The sequence below is a fragment of the Monopterus albus genome, unplaced genomic scaffold, assembly GCF_001952655.1.
Source record: "Monopterus albus unplaced genomic scaffold, M_albus_1.0 scaffold181.1, whole genome shotgun sequence".
NCBI lineage: Eukaryota > Metazoa > Chordata > Actinopteri > Synbranchiformes > Synbranchidae > Monopterus > Monopterus albus.
The window spans coordinates 435,906-461,526 of record NW_018128061.1 but is presented as its reverse complement, the minus strand read 5'-3'; the positions used below and the strand labels follow the sequence as shown (position 1 = coordinate 461,526).

At 41.1% G+C, this 25,621-nt stretch overlaps 2 protein-coding genes across 7 annotated transcripts in view; both read right to left on the bottom strand.

Annotated features, from left to right (window-relative positions):
* The window catches only part of erbin (erbb2 interacting protein), a 46,512-nt gene extending 22,727 nt beyond the window's left edge, over positions 1 to 23,785 (bottom strand). For 2 of the 6 annotated variants that reach the window (XM_020616873.1, XM_020616872.1), the window contains exons 1-7: positions 22,992 to 23,784; positions 15,655 to 15,728; positions 4,366 to 4,560; positions 4,043 to 4,160; positions 2,591 to 2,669; positions 2,368 to 2,457; positions 1,446 to 1,502 (exon numbers count right to left, since the gene is read on the bottom strand). In XM_020616873.1, coding sequence (XP_020472529.1) covers positions 1,446 to 1,502; positions 2,368 to 2,457; positions 2,591 to 2,669; positions 4,043 to 4,160; positions 4,366 to 4,551 — 530 coding nt within the window. In that variant the 5' untranslated portion in view covers positions 4,552 to 4,560; positions 15,655 to 15,728; positions 22,992 to 23,784. Of the gene's footprint in view, positions 1 to 1,445; positions 1,503 to 2,367; positions 2,458 to 2,590; positions 2,670 to 4,042; positions 4,161 to 4,365; positions 4,561 to 8,817; positions 8,879 to 15,654; positions 15,729 to 22,991 lie in introns of all 6 variants that reach the window. The other 4 variants (XM_020616870.1, XM_020616868.1, XM_020616869.1 and 1 more) reach the window with 4 other exon arrangements.
* A 1,466-nt stretch (positions 23,786 to 25,251) lies between these two features.
* nln (neurolysin (metallopeptidase M3 family)) overlaps positions 25,252 to 25,621 on the bottom strand; it is a 6,688-nt gene continuing 6,318 nt past the window's right edge. Inside the window, exon 13 of the mRNA XM_020616913.1 lies at positions 25,252 to 25,621. This exon is cut by the window's right edge and continues 4 nt beyond it. Coding sequence (XP_020472569.1) covers positions 25,481 to 25,621 — 141 coding nt within the window. The 3' untranslated portion in view covers positions 25,252 to 25,480.

The following is a 25,621-nucleotide window of genomic DNA, read 5'->3' as shown; positions in this document are numbered from 1 at the left end:
AGCAATGGCAGCAGCGCATCACAACATACAAAAGTTTGTAATTCACACTCATACCCAAAACAAAATTCAAGCCTCACAGAGGGAGTGTTTTAAGATCTGCTGAAGTAAAATAAAATCCACAGTTCATCAGTTATTTCCACTGTTTTAGTGTCTTTGACCGAGCTCTTTATAAAATTCTACACACAAAACCAAAGAAGAGTGACTGGAGATGAAACAGGACTGTTCTGAGATCTGTTTGGGAATAGACGCGAACACAGCAGGAGTGAGTCAGTGCAGCAGAAGAAAGCACAGACCCACCAACACCACTGTGGAGCCTCATAATGTAGGAATGCCAGACATACGGTACTAATTATAAACATGATTTAACCCTCTTGGTGATTTTTTTGTACTTGGTGCAGTATGAAAGCATTAGTCATGTTGATGTACTTGAGCATTAGCCAGCTTTGTCACATTCTTACCTCAATGTTGGCAAGAACACCAGAGCACCCCCAAGAGCTGAGAGGAGCAAAAATGAGGCATGTTGGCTAATCTGAAAAGGGAGTTTGCCAGTGGAAAACACACTATGGTTTAAGGCCCCAAGTTGTGAGGAACACAGCAGCCTTCTTTAAGATCCAGAGAAACATTTGGGTTTATGCATGTGCTCGATGTCGGTCTATGCACTGCGGGAAAAAAAGCAAGACACTTCTTTCTATGTGGGAGCTCTGAAAAGGCTCCTGCGCTCCTTTGTGCATGCACACATTTGTTTACATCTCCGAAATGCTTGCATGTTACTCTGGCAACTTTCCCAATCATTAGTCCGTTTCTTTGTCAGGGCTCCAGCCTTTAACAGGTCTGGCTTCTGTCACATAAACACAGTGAGAAGAGAGGATCCGCTCTGAGCACTGCATTGCATTTTATACATCGACTGGCCCGTCAATCTGTCGGTGAAAAATAAGAAAAAGCAGAGACAGAAAAAAAGAAAAAATCTCAGCCAGCGGAGGAAGACCTAAAGAGCCAAACAGGGAAAGGTTTTCTGAAATAATGGGAAGGAATAAAAAGGAATGACAAATCAAATGAAGCATGAGAGAAGACTGAAAGGGCAAGTAGCTTCCCCCTCAATCACCTGGAGCTTCCTCAAATACTGATGAGACATTTATTCTGTAACCTTTTCAAACAGTGAAATAACCCTCAGCACCATCTCACTCGAGGATTATAAAACCTGTCACCGGAAGCAAGCCAGGTAAAGGGGGCTCTTATGTAACATCATAGAATTTAATACCACAGTTAGAGGAGTGGGGAGTGAAACTACCGTTTAAAGAAAGGCAGTATGGAGGGCACAGCTACACACTGCAGGCGCTGTGAGGAGGAGGACACGGTGAGGAAGTTAAATGATCATAAAGTGATTTGCATCAAACAGGACCTTTGTTTTGCAATTCTGATGCCTGGAAAGCATGTGAGGAACTTACTTTGGCAACATCTTTAACTGGTTCTCCCTCAGCTCCAAAATCTGCAGTTTGGTCAACCTGCAACCAAGTAAAAAGGTCATAGTCATAATCATTAAGTACCACAACAACATCTGAGCCTCAAACATTTATTTTCCTTAATGACTTTAATTTGGAAATATTTTTCTCCATTGTAAGAGTCTGGTCCTTTGTACCTTCATGTCACATTTAGTTTAGCTTTACCAATACTTTCCAGTTAAGACGTGAGCATAAAATTGTACCCAACAAGAAAACGTTGTGGAATGGTATTAGGAGCCTTTTGTTCTTTTTCAGTACACCGAGTTTTCTCTGTCCATTTATATGCTACTAAGAAACTGTGATGTGCGTCTACATGACAAGTAACTTTTAGGCAACGTGACTCAACAAAATAATTTTGTAATTTTCTCTTGAACTAAATAAAGTACAACCACAAGAGGTGTTCTAGTGTGAAGAAATAGGCTATGACTGGTATGGACGTCACATCACTTGTGTTGTGTAATCAGAAGGATTTTACACCGTTATGTAAAGTACAAATAAGGAAAGCATGACTGAGCAAGCTGGTTTTATGGAACAACCTGTTTAGCCTGTAAGAAAAGGAGCCACGTCTTAAAATGACGGATGTGAAACTGTCATCATCATTAATCTGAATGTTTGACATGATAAATTAGGTGCAACAAAACAATAATTTGACATGAGGCATACATAAAAATGGGCTTTTAACCCCTGGTGCTGAAGAACAATGTGTTCCCCAGCAGTACATGTGCTTTAATAAACTGTAAATACAACATTTATTGTAAGCACACAATCCCTACAGTACATTAACAGCATGCCTGAGTGCACAGTTTGTACATGTGGCTTTTGTGTTAGAGACAGTTTCTTCCTGATCCAAACCGGAGAACAACCTGACCTGCCGAAGCTGGCGGGTAAGAACTCCAGGAAGGCATCGTTCAGGTAGAGCTGCGTCAAGCTCAAGAGCTGGGTGAAGCCTTCTGGGAGCCTGACAATACACACAGCACAGGAATCACAACAGTCACACACACACCCTGATACAGCTGTTGCAAAGCCACAATGCTGAAACAATGTAGTTAATTATGGCTGAAAGGCATCAGATGAGGGTGAGCTGTACTCACTTTGATATGGGATTCACACTGGCTTCTACAGTTGCTAGGGCTTTGCAATTCTTAATGTTTTCTGGAAACTCTTGGATACCTAGGAAAAAAATGGCAAACATTACTGGATTTAAAATACAGGTCCGCACCGTTGTTGTAACATCTGCACGTTATATCTCAACCGATTCATTAGCACAGACACAAAACAAATGACCCCTGTCAAAAGTAAAAAAGATGAGGGAGAATGCAAGTCATCTTGCTTGTGTTTAGCAGGAGCAGCTCTGTGAATGATAAACACAGGTGGAGTGCGAGTACTCTGGGGACTGAGCACAAGCAGGAAGGCTCTCTGCTGAATTGTCTGTGCTCATGGTACATTAATAGTGGCCTTCCTCTCTAAACAACTAGAGAAGAGCACTCGAGGTGACACAATAAAAAAGGAGAGGAAGAAGAAAAAAAAAGGCAAAGGGCACAGAATGGCGGTCTGTGACTTCTCACCAAGTGCAAACTGCATGAAAGGGGACAAAGTCTCAAGGTTTCTTTTCACCCACTTTGTTTAGTGTCCACAATACTTGGCACAGAGTGTTTTGTGAAGAAGGATAAGCTCCTTGTAATATCAACACAGCACATGCAGCTCTGGTTCATGAAAACACCACCACATCCTTCAACGTTTGTTTAACCATGGCCATCTCTGTACTCATTCATTTATATTAGAAACACCTTTTTAACCTTGCTCTATACATGAAAGGGTTTTGCTGAGCGTGCATAATCCATTTCCACTCTGCTTAGCTTCCAAGTTACAGTGATGATCAAACATCTTACACAGTGGCCTGCACTGTTAAAACTAGTTTTTATTGCTCAACAGTCATTTACGGAACATAAAGTTTTTTAAACTAACAGGCAAAAGAAAAAAAAACCCCTTCTAACACAAAGCTCTTTATCATATTCAACATTGCCAAGAGGTAAATGTCACACACTGACAAATGTTGTCACTTCGCACTCTGTGAAACTGATGACATCATTTTGGGTTGAACACACTGAACCATCTCACAGTTTGTGTGAGGACTAGTTTTTACAAGCTCTACTACGCTGTGCTATGCCGATAATATCTAGTTGACTACAAGTCCGGGCTTGCACACGTCCTGTATCCCTCACATCAGGGGTTTTGAGTAAAATAGCAGTGTGACACAAGGCGGCATTTTACTTCAGAATATCAAGCAATCTAAACACGTGTCCACCATGCCACTCATTCCTCCCCAATGATTGATGGCAGCGCAAGGAAAACCAGGATGGTTCCACTTTTTGTACTTTACAAGTCACTAAACCTGTGGCTGAGGTGTTTTCAGGTTTCAGCAACACGATCTGATGCCACAGTTTTACATGACTCATTTAACCTTGCCAGTCAAGAAGACCTGAGTGGCATTTCTGCAGGAAGGATAAAGACATACAGTACAAACATGCAGCCATTCTACTTACTGTTTTTGCTGACATCAAGCTCCCTGAGATTGATGAGGTTTGCGATCGCTGCCGGTAATACTGTTAGGTCATTATCTGGCATGCTCAGTCGATGGAGTAACTGGCAGTTAAACAGTTGCTGGTGGAGAGTGGGAAGAGATAATCAAGTTTAAAATCAAAAAATGTATGGTTGGACAAGAATGTACAGTAAATTATCAGATATTTAAAATGTCATTATTGTCTTAACAAGTTGTACTGCATCACTCAAAGGCTCTTCTTTCAAAATGGATATGAACTACTAGGTTTAATGTAGAAATTCCTATACATGAGTGTATGAGGCTTACTTTAGGCAGCTCCTCGATCTGGTTGGCATCGAGGTAGAGTTCCTGCAGAGTCTTCTCAAAGCTAAAGATCTCCTTGGGAACAGTCTCCAGGCTGCAGTGGGAGTAGTCCAGCGATGTTACCGTCTCCTCCTCACCCCGCAAGCAGCGGCACGGTACCAGACGAACAAACAAGCTCCGCTTGGACATCCTCAGGCACTGGAGAAGGAAAACAGAAGAGATACGTCAGTGGAGTAGAGTCAAGAAGACAGATGTTTGTCTACTGCTGCTTTTCACTCTTTAGCTTTAAGCATCCAGATTCAGACCATTATCATGGAGAACAATGACTCGGGCTCTGGTCATGAAGGCAGGACAAGGTAGCAGATTTAATTTGGAAAAACGGTTCCACTCAATCAAAACTACATGGCTACATCATTTTCACAGATGACAGCTGTAAACCATGATGGGACATGGTTTACAACAAAAAAAGGAGGCAAAAAAAATCCAGTGCAACAGGTTTTTACAGGGAACTTTGATCTATTCTGCTTGAGAACTCACCCATTACAGAACACGAAGGTCATTTCAGAATGGAGATTCATGTTACCCAGGTTTATGAATACACCGATACATCAGAATGGGGAATGCGATCCTACAGCCATAACCAGTCTTTGGTATGAGCACAACCCAGAAACCCACAGGTCGTTCTATTAGGGAGATTTTGGTGTTTGGCAGGCTGAGTCTTATTTCATATTTTTGTCCAGTTGGTCATGATAACATTTTACTCACCTGCTCCAATGCAGAAACCGTTGCAGAGGTTTGTGAGACACATGATGACATGCAAGAGAAGTAGGAGTAGCAGTGGCTTATTGCTCAACAACACTATCTAATCTCTTCCTACAGCTACAAGGATTTCCAGGTAACCATTTCCTGTGTTTACTTTTGGTCTGGCACCTGCTGATGATCTGATTTAATTCATTCATGCTAAATGCTCCAATTACATTCTTGCTTTAATCTGCACTCACCAAATCTCCATAACGGAAGTAGTGAGTCATAAAGGACAAATATACACAAACACAACATTCTGGTTGACAAATGATGCGGTTTCCTTTTCACATGGAATGACTGCTCAATTGTCCTATTTTGGGGGAACTGCACTTAAAAATATATGCAATCCAATATGTTGTCATAGAGTGTGAAGCTGCCCAACAGTGTCAGCAGATTTACATTAGGGACTGAGTCATTAAATAAAAAATAAAGCAAATATTTCATGGGACCATGGCTTTTTTCTTTAAAAACAAAGAGCCACTGTTTCCCCTTGTTTTTACCAGCACCTGGATATAACGTGATAACGAGGTCAGTATATCATTTTACTGCAGCGCCAAATATAAAAAGACGAAAAATGAAAAAAGAACAGCCATCAAGAAAAACTGTCACGGCACGAGATGGATAAACTATATGATGATAGTGCATGTGAGCTGCACAGTCATGTGGCATGTGGCGTCTCTGATCACGGATGCAGGGACAGCGCTTACACTTACAAATGAGCAGAGCAGCATACTGCTTCCCACTGCAGTGGAACACTGGGGACTTACGGGTAAAGTCAGAGCATGCACACACGACAGTGTTAACGTGATCTTAGAATAACTGTCAAATAGTTCCCAGTGAAGATCAGATAGCATTTTAGCTTGAAATGCTCATCACAGCAGAAGCATTTCTGTCAAAACGGCCACAGGTTGCATCATGCACATTATCCATCCAAGGTATTGTGCAAATCTGTTCTAAAATTTGCATATAAATAACAGACGATCCCTGACAATAGATCATCATTCAACACAACTGATTAAAAGACAAAGAAAGATAATATAATTTATATTTTATTGTTAAGTTTTCACTAATATAAAAGGAAATAGAGAGATATAAAATGCTAATTCTAAGTTTCCTATTTTCTTTCAGTTGTGAAAGGGCTGTTTTCCACAGAAATGCAAACTGAGCAGCTTTTCAATATCATGGGTATAATGTATCCTCATTTAGGTTGAAGCTGAGGATAAACATGCAGAAAGAAGGAGGCTGTGATTCAGCCACCATTTTGGAAATCTTTGTCCTCGACTCCACTGGAAACTAAAAGACATAAAAGCCACGAGATTTCTTCAGTCTGGTTGGGAAGAGCTTAAAAGGAGGAGGAGGGGAGCAGTAAAACTGTTGTAACTTGCTACAAAGATGTAATTTTTACAGCCTAAGTCTCAGGTCAACACAAAGATTTCACCAAGTACAGTATGTACTATGGACTGCACCCTGATCAACAGAGGCTTTGTTCCCTGGGGCACATACACAATGACTTTTTCTCCCCCTCATTTTAATCGGAGCACATAAGCTTGACTGTAACTGAGCCATAAAATTGTGATAACCCTGATGCACACCCTCATGAGACACAGTATATACTTGATACTTTCATAAACACCTTGTTTCATAATAATGAAATGATTTAGAGGGTCCAAATAATAATTCCTATAGGAATTGTCAAACGTTGACTCAACGGAACACTGTTCACCCATCCATCTATATCCAAACTACTTGTGCATTAATGCATACGCCCACACTCATGAAGTCTGCACAACCACTCTGCTACAGCAGCAGGCAGCTCATATATAAATACTCTGAGTATAATGTGGTCTATCACCAGAGGGGATGACAGTGGGCTTGGCTCCATTCACTGTGAGGAACGAACACAGAGCGCAATGATGACGCATGCTATGCAGGGTGGGAGGACAGAGAGAAGAAGGAGTCTGATATGGGCCCCCAGAGACTGGAGGAGTTGGGGGTTATTGTGAGGTATGTAAGCAAAGCAATTAAGAAGCAAGAGGAGACAAAGTGCATGAGAAAAGTTCTGGGACATAGTTTGAAAGACAGGAAAGAAGTACGAGCAAATCAGGGAAGAGGATGACGGATGGTTTGACGATTTAAGGAGTAAGTCAGGAGATACTTTTTTTGTTATTGCCAACAAATCATGTGTCAAGGCCAAAACCAAGAATGATTTGATCCTATAACTATTGTCTGCATGCTTAAATTATGACATATCACATTCCTCTGTGCCTACAGTTCTGTCAGTGAGCAACACCACTGCCTTAGGTGGTATCTTCATTACCACGAACACGGGCACCAACCCGGTAACAAATACTCACTACATGCTCAAATGCATAATTCACTGCTGAAGTCAAGTATTAAGCTAGTGGCTTTGGTGTTTTCAATAGACAGTAACAAAAATACAGAATACTGCCAACCCTAACCTTTAAAAATCTAAAGTGTTGCACATTACAACACACCAAATGAGATAAATAAACAACAGGGGACTTGTGAGTCAGGTACTCAGTCTATCAAAGTAATACATACAAATTAACACATACAGATATTTTCTAATCAGTGTCATTTGCATAATGTGTAACACACTGTTAATCATATACAGACTTCATTCATTGCTGCACAGCTAAAGCTTTTCCTCCACAGGCTGCTAGCAGAATGAAGCACTGCACTGGGGCTGTTGTACATCTGTCTCCCACCTCCTTTGGACAGTGCCGACTAGGTTTTCTGCATCCATTTCTTTTGTGCCATTAAAAGTTTACAAGAATGTTTTTTGGAATAGATAACTGTGGCAGTGCCAGGCTGGCTGGCAGCACACTAACCGCCTACAACACAGATAGGCTTATTCACTGACCTACATGTTACTGGAATGATGACTACCTACACTCAGCCAGCTTTAATCCATCAGGAGCTCTCGACTAAGAAAGTTCAAGCCATGCATGGAGATTTTCAGACATGTTAAACACTCAGCTGGGATTTTCTTTCTTAACCTACTTATTCAAGCAGCCCATTTACTTAAATCAGCATGCTAATAAGAGCTGGACCAGAGAGCAGCTGTATTTATTCAGAAATTTCAGGAGGTGTGGGCATGTGTGAATGTGGACATGTGACTGCAGCCTGGCGCTGATCCTTGAGGTTTCCTCTGTTCAACAGTGAATGAAATGGTTTAGAGGGCAGGCCAATCACAGATTCCCACTTTATTCTCACAGTCAGAGCCAGGAAACTACTTCGCTGTTGCAAACCTCTACCCTGTAACATAAGTGCTTCCTGGGTCAGTGCTGTTGCTATAGAGACTAAGGGTAGAATGAGGGTAGGGTACAATCAGCCCTCCGACCCCTAAAGTAATCCACAAAACACACAGGTGAGCTTGCTCAACCGCTTATGGGGAAAATTCTTGGCAGGTAAAAGGCAAAAAGGGGCTAAAGAAAGCAAATCAACACTCAAAATAGGTCCAGAAGTCAGTCTGTTACTGCCTCTATGTGCGCGTGTGTTTGTCAATGTGTGATGGTTTAGCGGAAACAAGCGCAGTATCTGACAGCAGCAAGCAGTTTGTGTTATTTATAGCAAAGAGTACTGGTCTGTTGATATGGCAGAATGTGATTAGTGTGAGATAGCTCTTGCCTTATGAAAGGAGCTGTTGATCCAGATTGCAATGGACTGTTACAGGATTGCTGGTCCCCAGCTGAAATTTCATAATAGAGATTATGGCAACAAAAACAATGCAGGGGAAAAAAAATACACACAACAGCCTGCAGAGCCTGTGGGATACGCTTGAACTGCCTCTGTTTGAGAAGGAAGGGGAAAGAAAGTCAGTTCCTCAATGCAGGGCGGAGTGCTAGTGAGCTATACAGTGAGGTATGATGCAGCTTTAGCTCCTTTCAAACGGGATTATGTACTTTACCCTGGAGATCCCCTTTATTATTCAGTCACCAATCAAAAACCAGTGCAGAAAAGGAAGTTGCAAATGCTGTGTGCATCCAAGAAGGATTCACACACCATCAGGTTTTTTTAATAGCTGTCAAATGTCAAGTTACACAACCTTTAAGAGGCAACTAAACTATATTTCAACACGAGTGCACACCAGAGTGTGATACAATACTGCTGCTCTGAGATTTCTTAAATTCTCAAATGCATTCTTTGTGTTTGCCAACACAACACAGCAGTGCAGAATGACTAAACATGTTAGTGAACATACTGTAGAGGTGGACTAATAGCTCTATATCCAAATGAGTTTGTAGCTGCTAGAAAATATTACAACTTCAACTACCTCCAATAAAATGCCTTTAAATACGTTTTAAGTGCACGTGAGAAGTTACATCTCTCTCTAATCATATGGAAGGGTAGATGCATCTATGCTGAAAAGCTGTGTATGGCAAGGCCCCTTGTAACGTCTGTCCTCTGGGTGCCTCATTAACGGCAACACATTCAACTCCAGCTGGCACAAGAGGAGAGCTACCGCTTCTCGATGATACAGCAGGATATTGAGTTAAGAGGACAACAGTTCAGCAACTGACTCAGACACCCAGACTGCATACTCTCAAAACCTGCTTAGACACATGTCCGTGGCTTCTCTTTTGTCCTTCTCCACAGAAGGACTTGATAGCTAAACGCAGGACCCGATTCACGAATACAAAAACTAATCAACAGGAAATGATGGCTGGACTTACAGCTGACAATGGCTGGATGAACAACCCTGTTGTGTCTAGTTCCACTTTTGCTCTCCCTGTGGTTTTGATTCTCACTAGCATTCTTAGGTCTCAGTGGTCTTACATGACTCGTATACAAAACCATGATTGTTTTCTTTGAATTGGTGGTGAAATGAGGGAAAGTAATCTGATCTGCCACAAAGACAAAGTGCTTTTTTACAGCATCTTCAAAATTCTCTGTTTCTGAGCAAACTCATCATCAGACTTAATTCTATCTGAACATTTACATGCAACCGACATGCATTCCTTTACATCAGAACATCTCTGTGCAAGGCTTTGTCGTTTCATCTCTTCGCAAATTTAGGACAAAACTGTGCATTATTGTTGCAGCAAGAGTCCATTGTGCCTCATACATGTACGTACGTACATGTAGTAAACCCACTGAAGAAAACACTGGAATCATTAAGTACAAAATAATGATGTACTTGAGCCAACTCAAATATACAGCCACAAAGCCTCACCCCAGATAAGACCACCAGGCTACTGGTGTCAAATGGTACCGTACCATTTGACTTGACAGGGGTGTGGATGTGTTTCCATCTCACAAATGTACATGCAATGCTGCAACATACAGCCCCAAAGTCACTGAGAAGTGTAAGTGTTTCCCCAGGTGGGTTCAAAAACACCAGCAGTTTAAGTTACAGCCAGTGGCCTGGGAAGGTTTTAGGCCTTACCTTACACTTTTCACTGATGTATGGATCCAGATTGTAGTGGGATACATTTGGTTCTCCCTTTTACCATCTGCACACACAGCCTGCCTCCCAGTGCAAGGCATATCAAATATTCTAAATCCTAAGGTTATATCCTCTCTGCCATGCAATGAGGTGATTATTAAGCACATTCGTCTTCTGACCTTTTGTGCAAGCTGGTAACAGGCAATTCACTTAAAATTCTAATGCCAATATGTAGAAAATGATGTATACAGAATCCTGGCATGTTCCCATAGCACGTATAACCAAAGCTTGTGCAGGCACAAGTACTTGATTAATAAAGTGGGCTAAACTTTTTTTTGAAGTTTTATTAAGAATAAAATAAATGGGAATCATTTAGCACTCCAACATTAGCTTGCTTTGCTTAACTTTGTTTTATGTGTTAAAGAGAGATGTAACCACAAAACAAACCTTGAGCAACTTGACGTTTTAATGTAAAACCGATGGAAAGACCCACATGCAGTGAAAACAAGGTTACTTACAGCCTTAAGCCAAACAATAACACCTTAGTATAAAGTGTAGTATCACACACACACACACATTACAAACTTAGTTAATACATTTACTTTTCTTTGTGTAGTAAGATGGAATACAGTAGTACACAGTGTGCAAACGTCATGAATACTTTCTGTTAAACAACTGTGCCATGTGGACAAGTGAGACCCACATAGCAAATGGTCTTACACTTTCACCCATTTGAACTTTCAAGCACACACACGTAACAGTGGGACAGTCACTGAATACAACATGTGGACTGAAGAAGATGGGAATCGAACCGCCGACCCTCTGGTTACCAAATGACCTGCTCCACTTCCTGAAGCCCCCCCAACCTCTCTGAGGTACACATCAAGCAGTCCTCTGTCACATTACTCACAACCACAGACTTGTGATCCATAAGATGAAGCTTTCTAAACACTTTCTCTCATCAGTCTCCACGTCTCCTACTGAGGATTAAAATCCCACTGCAGCCAAAAAACAACAAGACCTACATTTATGACGCGGTGGTAAAGCAAGGGAGACAATTACCTGTCAACATCAGCCAAAGAGAAGGTAAGTAATGGTAAGCAATGATTAGATTTTATTTTGTGATACGGGACATGAATCACATGATACACTGATAAAACACTATATTTACTACCAACAATCCAAATGTACAATGATTCTATGATGCACATAATATTTCATGACAATAAACTACAATATTTCATCATATCTGCACATTTTGCAAACGTATCAATGGGTCAAACACTACATTTATTCCCTGCATTACAAACTCCTTCCTAACTATACATTTTACAGACGCCTCGGTCTGAACCGGTGCATCACTTGCTCTAAATGCCACTGGGGCTCTTGAACAATAAATCTGTGCCTCGTCCAACTCTTGGAGAGTTAAGGTTCCATTTGGAGGTCAAATACTGTTTGTACTAACTCTCATGATGAGAACTACAACTACAGGCTTTCATGAACTACCCTGTTGCGTCTCTGAAAGCCACTTCCTGGCTACATGAGGACTGACGACAATTCTGCTGAGATGTGCAACAACAGGTTATCCTGTGAGACGGGCTCACCGCGGCTGCCGACTGACATCGGCTCTCAAAGTCAATGCAAAGGATGTGAAAGAAAAAACATGTTCACACATAAAGAACAGTTTCATTTTCACCTGTAGAGGTAGAAAGAAAACAGGCCATTTGATTCTGAGCCACAGTTAACGTGTGACACGTACAGAAGGGTAGTTGAATAAATATAAAAGTGTTGCATCATCTAAACAGGTTCAGTCTTCATTATATGTCATGATTCCTTTCAAAAGGTATTGAAAATGAGGAGAAAAGAAAAAAAACAACTTTTGGATCAGAAGTGATGCAAAAGACAAATGTGGATTCTGGAGAGCAGTTTCTTCCTGATTAAACCTTAACCAGAGCAAAGAAGGAGAGAGCCCTGCTAGCTATAAATAGAAACCTGCTCAAAAATGTCTTCCACTGGTATGTTCTTAATTAAATATGAGATCCAGCTAAATACGAGCCCCTGGGACTCATTTCTGCAGAGAAGAGACCTGAACAATGATAATAACTATTATTAACACGTTGACTGTAACTGTAGGAGTTATGACGTAGCATTTATTACATGGACTTCAGGTTCCTTACAAAAGGAGATGCACAGATAAAGTTTAAACAAAAACTAGTCTGCTAATAAAACGGCATCCAAACTGTGATCGGTTGTGATCTAATTTATTTAAAGGACATGATTTTTGTACATTTCTGCTGTCAGTCAGCCTGGTGAAGACCATGCTGTCCTCCTGCTGACAGACAGCTGTTCTGATGAGAAATGCTGCACAGAGGTCAGAGTAGACTGACCCCAGTTTGAAGTTAGTAGTGGCTGAAACCCACCATCAATCCTTCTTCAAGTATTAGACGACTAACTTTAGCCTAAATGAACTGGCACCTACCCAGGTGAGTGAGAGCTGAACCATCTAACAAAGACATCAGCAAAGAGCAGAAATTCTTCAGAAGAAGAAAAATGGGCTACAAATAAATCACGTACACAAATGGCAAAGCATGTGCACAATTCATCTGGTTACACTTCAACTGAAACATAACCTAACTGCTAAGACTATAGAGCCCTAAAGTGGCTAAGGTTATTTAAAGTAATTTATGAAAATACTGATTCTATTGTAAAACAGAGGTGGTATGATATGTTAGTCTGGAGACCTGTTAGAGTTTGTGGTGCTCCTAAACAGCCAAACAATCATCTCAATGCGGCCAATACAAAGCACTAATTATAACCCACGGCACTATAGGAGTGCAGCTGCTGCCTTTCTTTCACCCTGTAAAAACAATGGGATGGCTTCCTTGTGCCCTTTATGACTGAGCAAACTCAACCAAGCATTGTTAGGTCAGTTTTAAGGTACTGTAGGTTTGGGCAAGAGAATGCTGTTGCCTCTAATGGGGCCCAGCAGAGTGATTATAGCACAACTTGACACCCAGTGAGAAGTAAAACACTTCATTTAACATGGGTCCTAGGCCTCCTCCCCCTTTCGCACTTTTGTGTACTGATAACAGATACAACACAAATAACATACAGCCGTTTCAATTGCCTCTGATCTCTTATTATAGTAATCAAGTCTGCTTATTACATTCGGTTAACAATGACAAATAGCATAGAACAGTGGTAGCGTTTTCTGGACTCTGAAATATTAGGCTCCCTCCTGAACTACAGAGCTACAGCACTTAGATACTAGAAAGCACTACAATGAGTTTGTTTTACACATTGCTATACTGCAGGAACAGCTTGCCTCGTGTCCATGGAAACTGAATTATCATTACTGGGCCCCTTCACTTGTTTCATGTCGTCTTCACTAGCAACAATTTCTACCTGCATCGAAAACATGTTGGAGAAATCACAAGCAGAACAAGCTAATGGCTCCCTCCCCTCCTGAGCAAATATGGAGAATCCACTCCACCCCTTTGACACCCTGAAGCAGAAGCCTAGTTTAAAAGCTGGCAGGAAAACTGTCAATTCAAATTGTAATGCCCGACAAGGGACTGGGCCTAATTCTGTGTAATAATGGCAAAGGTGCCTCAGAGCCACTGTCAGCCAAGACTGTGTGCCTGACAAAATCAATTAGACTTGTAAGATATTAGATCACAAGCTTGAGGAGCAGCCCCAGTATTTGGTGTGGCTCTACACAGGATGCATTCAGGGACAGTGTTGAATTGTAGGCCAGCTGTGTTTTGCAGACCCACAGCAGCGTGTGAAAGTTATGTAAATGAAGTGCGTAACGGAGAAAGCTAAGCAGTCAAACAGGTAAATGTGGTAACGTGGCAAATCCTTCAGCTCTGAAAGGTAAACATGTTCCTGTCAGCAAACGACTAACAAAGCAGGCTCAAGTACAGACGAGTTAACATTACAAAGCTCCTGTCATCTTGTTGTCACTGTGTGCGTCATGACAAATGAATGAATCCATAGCTTCCCTGGGACAAACTGATTTTGAGGTCAGTGGAGGCAGTCCAGACAGCTAGAGCCTGTTTTCTATTGACACAGTTATGAATAGACAAGCCAAAAAAATAATTCAGTTACCAAGCTATAGTGGCATATTGTGCTAAACCATGTAGCAAAGGTTCACCTAAACTGTGACTGTGATGAATAACGCAGTAAAAACCTTGACAAAAGGAAAAGAATTTCTGTCATCTGAAGGTCTTCCTGGGTACCTGCTTCAACGCCGATATAAAACTGTAATCATCCTGTTCAGTGACTTCTGGTTCATTGTAGGAGTGGACAACAAGAGACAAACCACCACCACTCTGAAGGGACTTTTCTTTGTGAGCAGCTATTTTGTGAAGATGAAACAGGATGCCGATTGAGCACGGAGCTGGTTCAGTAGTTGGATCATGTCTCTTGTCCTCCAGGAGAACAAGGTGGGGCACTCTTGTTGTTTCTTGTTAGGGCAGAGACACACCAAGCCGACGTGAAATAAATAACAGCGATGAAGGCCAACTGTTGTGTCGCCTCACGTCGGCTTTGTCTGGCCCATTCAGAAAAGGAAAGAAGAAGAGCTAGATTGCAGAAATAGAAGCGTAAATAAACCAGCTCTCATTCAACTCAGCTGCTGTTTTTAGCTGCTTCTAAATCAAGAATATTTCTGATAAGAAGTTGCAAATGACACTGCTGTTCTCTGCTCTCGGTCTGTTGCTTGTGGAAGAGGAAAGGAGGTTGTGGAGGTGAAAAACCAGGGGAAATTGCACTAAATGTGTGAAATCATGGATACTATAGCAACCAGGCTACATCGACTGGCGGGCGGCTGGTGACTCGGTGTGTCACGGCCCTTAGATTAATCCTTGACATTTATACATCACTTCCGTGAGAGCAAAACTGTTCATATAGAAATGCACTGTAAGAGGCAGAGATTTAAAACTAAATCCAAATAAATAAATAAATAAATAAATAAACAAACAAATAGTCTATGAAATACCATAAAATAACATCACAAATCAATGGCTGTGTGTGCTGTCACCTGGAGTGTCTGAGATCATAAAGAAATGACATACCTTGTCATTTAGGACTCAAGCGCCTGATCCCAGTGGATGGCAGAGGATAGGTCCAACAGCAACAATTTGCTTATCTAATAAAAAAAAAGGATAAAAGATAACATGAGCACAATCACCAACAACTCTCCAACTGCTTCAGCCCATTTGGTTCAGCGAGTATACATTCATCTTATAGCTCAACTATAAAATCACTGTGGAATGATGAAGCGCCAACTCTGATAACCCCATCTCCTGTTGATGCACATGTCATACACTTATTTGGAATACATACAGTATTGTTGTATTGATCCTTTGTGTAATCTATTGTAAGAGGTGGTGGAAAACTGCCAAAATCCAAATTGTCTGGTGTCGCTTGGCCCACGTTTCAAGGTGCATGTTAATTAACATTCAAATTTAGATCAAAAGAAGCGCATCCTCTCTCATCATGTTAAGTTATGCTTGTTAGAGGTTGGCTTTGCAACTCTGCAAGCTAATGCTCAACAAAAAAAATTGGATCTGTTAGTGAATATTTCAGCTACCTGCAGAGGGCTGATGAATGGAGGTGTAACTTTAAGGTTTAAGGCATATCGGACAGGGATGGGAACTGATAAGATTTTATTGATACCAATACCATCTCACTGACAGCAGCAGACTAAAAATCCATTTTCACCACAACCAGTTCTCAGGAATTTTCATTCTATGCTAACATATTAGCATTCTATGCTAACATGTTTTGACAAAAATATGAATGAAACATGACCAAAATTTGGAACTAGAACAAGAAAAGCACAAAATACCTAATTACTTAAGTGTATTTTATAAAGATAAACCAGAAGTTGCAAAAAACTAAAATAAAATAAAAAAAACCTGAATGCATCTCAAACACTGAAATGAAACATGATCTTGCATGTCAACATAACAGCATTGTCCGAGCATGTGTGCACGAAGAAGCCTTGCCGGCTGATCTGGGACAAACAGAACCAGCTAAATCATTCACCACTCCTCTGTCGTCATCAAGCACAATAGAGTTATAGAGCAGGAAACAGGGAGGGACAGACAAAGAGAAATTCTGACTTGTATTACATTGAACTGGCACTCAGTTTCTGCTCCATTTCCTCTTGGGTGCCTGCGTCCACACCACATCTATTTAGGATACTGAATTTTGTCAGACAAAAAGTATTGGGGTGGGGGTGGGAGGCTTTCCAGCTTTCATTTACAGCCCCATAGCAACTGCAAACATAAAGTAAAGCTAAAAATAACTGGGTGAAGAAAACCACCTGCATCTTGTCTACAAGAGGCCCATCTATAATGAGGAAGTAATTAGTCCTGTGCACAATTAGATTACATTTTACTAACTAAATGTATAAGTTATAAATAACCAAAAAGGACCCTGCACATATATTAGGCTAAAGTGTGTGGTTTAAGAAAACCTCTCTCTTGCTGTTCTACTATAAATTTGTACATTTTAATAAAGAGAAAAGGTGAAAAGAGGACACATCAAGCTCCAAGGCTCCTTAAAGAAGTCGTCACAACACTCACATATACGGGGCCTTACAGAGACATTAGAGGCAACAGTACGGCCTATTATTCCATGATGTCTATTATTACAACACATAATTAAAGCAGAATACAAAAACTCAAAGACAGAAAGGGCAGGGCCTATTTTTGCTCCTTAAGCAGTCAATATCACAGATGGAGCCAAGTATTAGTTACTTGTTTGTTTTGTTTGCTATGGTAATAATGACATAATTATGGATTACTGGGCTAATTGAGTTATACCAGTTTCTCTGGTCCTTTGCTACGGCAACAGATGCTGCAGAACATTGTAAACTACAACCTGGCCAGTTTTCAGACTGCTCTCAAATGTGACACTGTGAGTCAACAGTTTAAGGCGTGTTTGTTTAATGACATCAACAAAGGAAGGAGATGCCTGTGGATCAATGTGGGTTTGGACGTAAACACAGAGCTGTGCTCAAACTGCTAGCCAGCACATGACACCCCAGGCAGGCAATGGTGTATTAGAGTCAGTGAACAAGGTGCTGAACAGTCCATGTCTGTTCAGCCTGGATAAAATCACAGCCCACTGCAGCAACTGAAAGCCAAACATGGAAATTCTTTGTGGTCACAAACCCATCGCTGTCTGTGTGCGTGAACCAGCTTTTAGATCATTTGATGCTTACCACCACCTGTACCCAACAGTGAGCTTTTAACATTTTGCACAAAAATGTAGCTTGGGTGATGTTTTCATGAATTAACTGCTCTAAAAAATATGATTCCACCCAAATCACACTGGATACGACGACTCAGGTAACAACCAGGGGCAGTGCCAGCATGTGTCCACATGTGGTCCTAGCATCACAGACTGTACAGGAGGGGCGCGTTTGATTCATTTTGTATGAAATGATGAAAATGGCAGTTTTGCACCAGTGTACTGAGGCACAATTTTCCTTTCAGTGTTTGAGTCTGAGAGCCAAGAATAGATGGTTTGTCTTCGAAGACTGGCTGAACATAAACGTACGGTATGTGCAAATCCACATCATGAGCGAGAATAAAAAAATCTGATCATAAGTAGTCACTTGACATACCTATGAGGTGCATGCTGAAAGCAGATGTGAGCTGTAATGCATCACAACTGGATGTAGACAACCTAATGAGGGTCGGACTCTGCTCTGCCCTGCCGTCTCATCATTCCAGACTACTGGGGAATCGATCCTGGGCAACCCGTCTCATGACAACTGTTTCTGTTAACCCTGCCTTTTACAAAACAGCCAATCAAATCAAACATACAAGTGTCAAGAAACTGAGGTCTCTGGGTGTTCCAGTTGGAAAACAATTATAATTTAAACACACGAGACTCAAATAAATAAAGAATAAATTGTGATATCCAAACCAGAAAGGATGAACATACTAACTCAGTGAGTGTTTAAAAGGGACTTCTGGCAGCATGTTCTTCTACAGTGAATATGAATGAAGGTGAATATGGATGAACCAGGCTGCACTGAGCCCAGTGTCCCAAACCTTATAAAAATATTCAGTGAAAACAAAATTCTAAGCAAATCTGGGCAAAGCGCATGCAACTCAGGTATAATATTATAAGGAGACTAGCCAACTACAATGTGTTGAAGCCCGATATATGCAATAAACATTACAGTTCCCAGGTCCACTTTGCAGAAATGCTGGATTTTCCTAGCAGTGTACAATCTAATCTTTTCCCCGTGTATTCTGTGGAGGAGACCGGAGCCGTTTATAGCATGGACCTATGTGGGGTCTTATCTAACCAGCAGACAATAAACTGGAGGAGGATTTGGTTTTAGGGACATCTCCTTATAGACAGGAAGAGAGAATGAGGCAGAGACAGATAGATCAGCATGTCAAATGTTTCCTCCAATACACCGCCTTTCCACTGGATGAACGACCTTCGTTGTACTTAATAGGTTATTCATTTGATATTGACATCTGTACATTACCTGCCATCTGTTATGCCAGCTTTAATAGCCAATGGGCAACAGACCAAAAACTATAAAATAAAAACCTTTAAACATACCCTACACTAGGAGTGATTTATCGTTATAAAAAACTAAAGTAGTACTCATGTTGTTGTCTCAGTTCGTCCTTAAGTTGTAAATCGTAGTTACCTGCCAGGTGTGTTGCTAAAATATGAAACTATTTAATAACATTTTTAGTTATAATGTGGATCATTAGGGGAAAAATGGGGAAACGATGCATCTTCAAGATCAATAATAAAGATGTGTCTCTAGAGCAGTTAAATTTGGTACAAAGAAGTGTGTCAGTGCTCTTTATAAGTCACTGGGGCTGAGCTATTGCCATAAATGATTTATATCAGCCTGGGGCACCTGTAGTTTGAGTATAACATGCCCCAGGGTTTGTTGTGTTGCTTCGGTTACCATGGTCTCTGTGATGTTTCATAAAAACCAGCAGTTTAACATTAACTGACAAATCCCATGCAACTATGAGAAAGCGCATGCACAAATCTCTGAAGCAGCACACTGTGATCAGATCAAAATCCCATCGTTAATCTACATGGACATGATTGGTTTGACCACAAACGGTCCCGTCAGATAGCTCCCCTCTCTTTTTCAGGTAACTACACTTGCAACATCAAAACTGTAGCCACCACCTGCAATATAATCACCATTTGTTTCACTTTCAAACACTTTGTCCTGTCACTAGACTCAGAAGGATCTGTGAGCTATGGAAAGGCTCAAAGGATTACAGAGAAACACCACAGACAAACTCGTACCCAAACCAGTCAAAGCACATGCACAACAGCCGCGCTGTGTGTGTGTGTGTGTGTGCAGATTGGACGTCTGTAGCAGAAGCTGGCTGAAAATGTTAACTCCATGTTGACCCCTGCTCTGCTGTGTCCAAACTGGAAAAGATGTGAAACACACCAGCAAGGGAAGGGGTGGGGTGGGGTGTGCATTCCTCTCTGCAACATCTGAGGCAAAAAGGTATGATTTCATGGATGAGAAGAATCCCATTTGCCACCCTTATCTTTAGCATCCTCCATATTAATATGTGTGAAGGACGGGTGCACTGTAGTTTCTGAGCAGTTTGAAATGACGACAACGAAGCTGCTGATGCTAAGAACTCAAATGAAATAAATTACTTGGCTGGACCTCCAGCTATCATCTGTCAGATACATACAAATTGGGCTTATTTCAAAAGACATCTGAAGTTAGTATTAGTTTGCAACATGTTTGTAGCAGAGCACACTTCAATCCTCTCTACAGTTACAAAAAGCCTGAGAATTTATGGGTGGTGGTGTGTAGCTGTGCACTGATACATTTCAGGATTAAACCTGGAAGAGATCCTTACATTTTGCTTACACTCAGTGCATCTCACTGTCCATTTTGATCATTTTCAAAACTCACTGATAAACCATTTTGGTCTATAAAATGTCATAAAATTAACATGAAACCTTTTCAATGTACTACCACACAAGACCAAAATGGGGCAAATCCACGTACGTGTGCCAAGTAATTAAATTTTACCTGCATGGAAAAACAGGGGTGATGATGTCAGGACAAGTTTATCTTTGAAACTGAAGTGGCTGAAAACAGCGGTCTGAACACCATGAACATGGCTGACTATGCCAACAACACACCTGGCTAAGACCATTACCTCCAAGCTGCAATACATCAAAAGTATGTAGACATTAAACGTGCTCACTTGTCCACATCTACAGCTTTATGACTTCCATACTGCTCTAGCATGTTTTATTATTTCCTATTTATAAGGGTGGAGGAACATAAATCTGTTCAAAGCTTGGTTTGCTTACGTTGGGAGAGGAAATGTGCATTTACATGGTGAAAGGAGCAGAAAGAAGCTGGGGGGGGGTAAAGGTTCCCTATCTGGTAGAAAATGTCAGTAGACAACAGTAACACTCAGACAACACTTGCTCAAAAAACTGTGTTAAATAACTGTTCAGCATCAACACCCCCCAGCCCCAGCCCAAACATTTAAACATCCTTTTTCTCATCAACTGATACCACACTGCTTTACAGTTCAGCAGCTCTCACCGTGTCCTGTTTCAATGGGAATTACACCACCTTAAGGAAGTAAAGATACTGTTTCATTAGGCTTGTAAAGGTTCTGCCAAAAAGGAAGAACAGGCCGAGTTGAGCACAGCTGAAGAAAACAGTCTGGGGCCGTTTAGCCTGAGTAACCTAGTCTCAGTCCTTATACAAGTTTTAGATAAGGTATGTTGTACATGATCATTTGTGGACTATATAAATTGCATGTTCAGCAACAGGCTTTCAACCCCTCAAAGGAAACATGCCACTGTAAGATGGCTGTAATTTATGAGGTGAATATATTGAAGATCAGCTCAACAACATTTGCCTTTAACTAGATGATTGAATATTTCAATGGGGAATGGAGGGTATGAAAATAACACAACAGTGAATGCATATGGTTTGAGGAAACTAAAAGGTTGGACTGTGCCAACCATTGGTCAATATTTATTATGAACACCTGACCGATAATCTACAAACAGGTGGCCAACAGTTCTTAGACCACAGGTCTACAATAACAAACGGCAGCGGATACCTTTACATATATTTACGCAAGGATGGTCTTCGAATGCTAATTGGTCACTGTACCTGTTGCACAAAATGACAATGGCAGCCATCAAATTCAGTGTTTACGCTTTAGGGCAGGTGAGGCCTTTGTATCTCAACAAGCAGAACAGAGGACATTCATCTGCGTACTGTATAAATACCTGCTCTGTTTGTATCCACACACACTGCTGGATATTCTCCCTTGTGCGGCATAAAGCAGTCCACCCTGTCAGATTCTAGGGTTAGTTTTGGGTCAAGTTTGTATTGTATACATACTGTACTGTCATACAGAGACGACTACCTCGATTTACAGTGTGCACGGTTTAAGTTTACAGCCAAATAGCTGTTCAACTGAGATGGACAACACCTACACTGCAAGCATAGTGTCAGACATGCCTCTGTTGTATTTAAAACACAAAGCATTCACAGATGTAATTCAGGATTCTTACAAAACCTGAACCACATGCCTGCCGCCAACTTCACCTGAACACTGTTGGGTTCATGGAGTCCTGAGATTTCCCTGGGCTGTTTCTTTTCTTGGCAGCATTTTCCAGAAAAATAACTGACAAACATCTAAATCACAACAAAAAATGGTCGACAGGTATGGATGAACCTGCTGCAATCAAACCTAGAGATTACCTCCACATCTATCTCAAACCCTAATAGGATTTAATTAGAGTGCAGTTAAGTGGGGTAGTAATCTGATTAACGAGGTGCTATGAAAATAAAAACCCCGATGTTTGTGTACAGCTGCACCATATTTGTGTCTGTAATCCTTCGTCTGAAAAGCTGCTGCTGTTGCAGTGCATCTGTTACAACAGCCGGTACTGGGGGTGCCAGTAAATGCGTCCAGGTGAAGGACTTACAGAAATATAATAGTTTGAGCTATACTGGATATACTGGAATATAATAGTTTGAGCTATACTGGATATACTGGATCCCTGCTGATGCCAAATAGATGCAGTCAAATGTCCAGCCGTATACAGCTGCAGATATGAGAATGCAGCCGTTTAAATCTCGTCACCGTCCAAAACCCACTACTGTATCACAAAACGAATATGGTCACAAACATTAGTAAGTGGGTAGCATTGATGTGAGGCTCCAATGTTATAGTTTTACTGTAAAACTGGAATGAATTCATGTAAGACTCCGGTCGGACAAGCATCTGAACGGGACCTCGGTGGTACCTACTACCGCCGCGCTACAGCTAGCACTGATGTTAGCATGCGAGGCCCGGGGGACACAGGCAGCAACTTGCGAGAGAAAGAGACTTACCCAAATGGCTGTTTTGTTAGAGTCTCATTTAATGATGTCCAGGTCAAGGGAAGGGTGCTACAATCCAAACAATACCCCGAGGAGTGGGCATTAGCTAGCTTTACCCGGGTAGTTCAGTTGGGGTGTGCTGATGTTAGCAGCTAGCTAACGTTGCCCACTTACAGAGCGACTCCGGGCTGGCCCAGCTCACACATTCTCCCCAGCAAGCCGTCCTCAAGTTGTTCAACGTTGTCGGCCCTAAATGTTTTCAGAGTTAAAACATTTCCCTCCCGGTGTTACGCCAACAAACGAACCAAAGGCGAAGATAAAAGCAAAACTGTCCTTCAAAAGATAAGACTTAGTGACACAAAGGATTAAAAAAAAAAAAAAAATTCCAATATGTCCACGACTTTCAGCAAGGAAATACAAAAGGCAAAAACACGTTCAACCTCGGGCAGAGCGAAACCCTTTCCTCTGAACTGTGCCGCACCCAGATGTTTTCATTCATTATTTCCTTTCGTTTAATCAGTTGGCAGAAACGCAGCTTGGACAGAGTTGAGTGCGGATACACTTACGTTTGGGAACAACATGAAGCAGCAGCTTTCCTCCCTGCGCCTTGTGTGCCTACATGTAGGGGTAGACTGTCCAGCCGAAGTCGCCTTTCCAGCCCCACCGAGCCCCTGGGGTGATGCTTTCACTACCTCACCCAGACACTTTCAGAAAAGCCCGTATCTCCCAGATCCAGTGCTTACACAACACTTCTTCCTGTCTAATAAACCTGTGTCGAGGCTGCTCTGTTAAATTCAGTGAGTAAACAATGAGTATACAGGGACCAGGCGAAAAACAAGACGCTTTATTAATCCTTTCTACATGTGTACAGAAAGATGTCAGCGCTACCTACAACAGTTTGTCATTTATGTCAACCCAGAACACATAATTAAGATTTTATTAAATTAAAAAGACGCCCATTTGCACGAAAAACGGCTATGCCAGCGATTCAAATCATTTTTTACCATGTTAAACTCCTTTAAAAGCCTTTTCTGTCCTGTGGCGCCCCCTGGTGTACAGAGAACGTTTTCCTTGCAGGCAAAACTGAAACATTTAGACATGGAGGCCTCCAAAAATATGGTAATGGGGTCATGGAGTCAATTATGTTCTTATTACAAAGACATAGAGCGAGATCCCCAAAGTGTGTCCATAATCACAACAGGACACTAAGTTTTCCAAGGTGCATTCACAGTAAGCTTCTGTGAGCCGTCTTGACTGAAACGTGCAGTTTAAAGATGCTGTACTGCACCATATGTAAGACCTATTGATTTTAACATGGTGTCCAATTACTACGATAAATATTTTAAATAATTTAATAGAACATGAATGAAAATTTGATGTGTTCTCTGCTTCATCTGTTAAGACGACTGTAATGCTCCATAAGATAAGATGAACAATGTTTTCATACATCTCCAAGAGCTTTGCTCTTAAAAAATAGTGTAATAATTTAGGTGAGTGATTAGCATTTAGACAGTGCCCATAACATGCAGCTGTTCACACATAATTAGGCCCTAATCTCAGAAGACATTTTGACATAATAGGAAAAACACAGGTAAATAATTCATTGTGTGACAGCTGATTTATCTGCTTCATATTCATGGTCATAGCATCATGTGTGCTGGCCCACTGCCATTTTAATTCTGACTGGTTCTTTTGTCTGAAGGCCCCAAGAAGTAACACTCAGGAAACAGGAATCAGCTCTAAGTAGATTTATTTTCTTCTGGTTAAATGCAGAGTTATTACAGCGCTGGGCTCTGAGAGATGACAAGTCTCCAAGAGCCTCGATAATCAGAATTAATCATTCACATTTATCTTCTCGGGCTGCACATCAATATTCTAGAATGTTCATATAGGCAGTATGTGTGTGTGTGTGTTGTTATTTTCTATTTTCAGGCGTTTCTCTCCAACTAAAAATGGACATACAGTTAACTGTGTCACTTACTTCCCTGATTCTGTTGTAAAAAAAACCCTTACTCATAGTTCAGACATGGGTGAATAGTTCAAGCCCGTCAGACTTCACGTCTGTAAAATAGCATAAATTAACAGTATCTTATCTATAGTTTTCAGAACGACACTTATCTATGCAATCTACTCTTGCACAATTATCCAAGAAAATAAGAAATACTACAAGTTGACCTGCAGCTATTGTGCATGTATAAGAGCCAGGTTAATACTGATACATGGTGCTGTTAATAAAACACAGACAGTCATACCAAACTTTATCATTATAAAGCTAAATAATACTAACAGTAAATAAAACAAGTGTAACTCCTGAAATCCAATCCTAACAGCCACACTGTCACAGCTTACTGGGACACTTCAACAGAACAGAGCCATTGTTCATGTTATTAGTAACACCTGGATCTTTCCCACTTTGACAAGTTACACACCAATAATACATTTGATGCAAAGCCATTTTATCACCTGCATCCAGACAATTAGAAAAATACTATAACTTTATATTAAATTACGTTTGTTTCCTTCAACTTAATCAGTCCCTTGCACTGAAAGAAGGCATCTTGAGAAGGTGCACGTCCGAGGAAGGTTTCCAGCATGTCCATTCCATCCACAGAGCCACCAGTTTCCAGAATCACCCTTCTGTA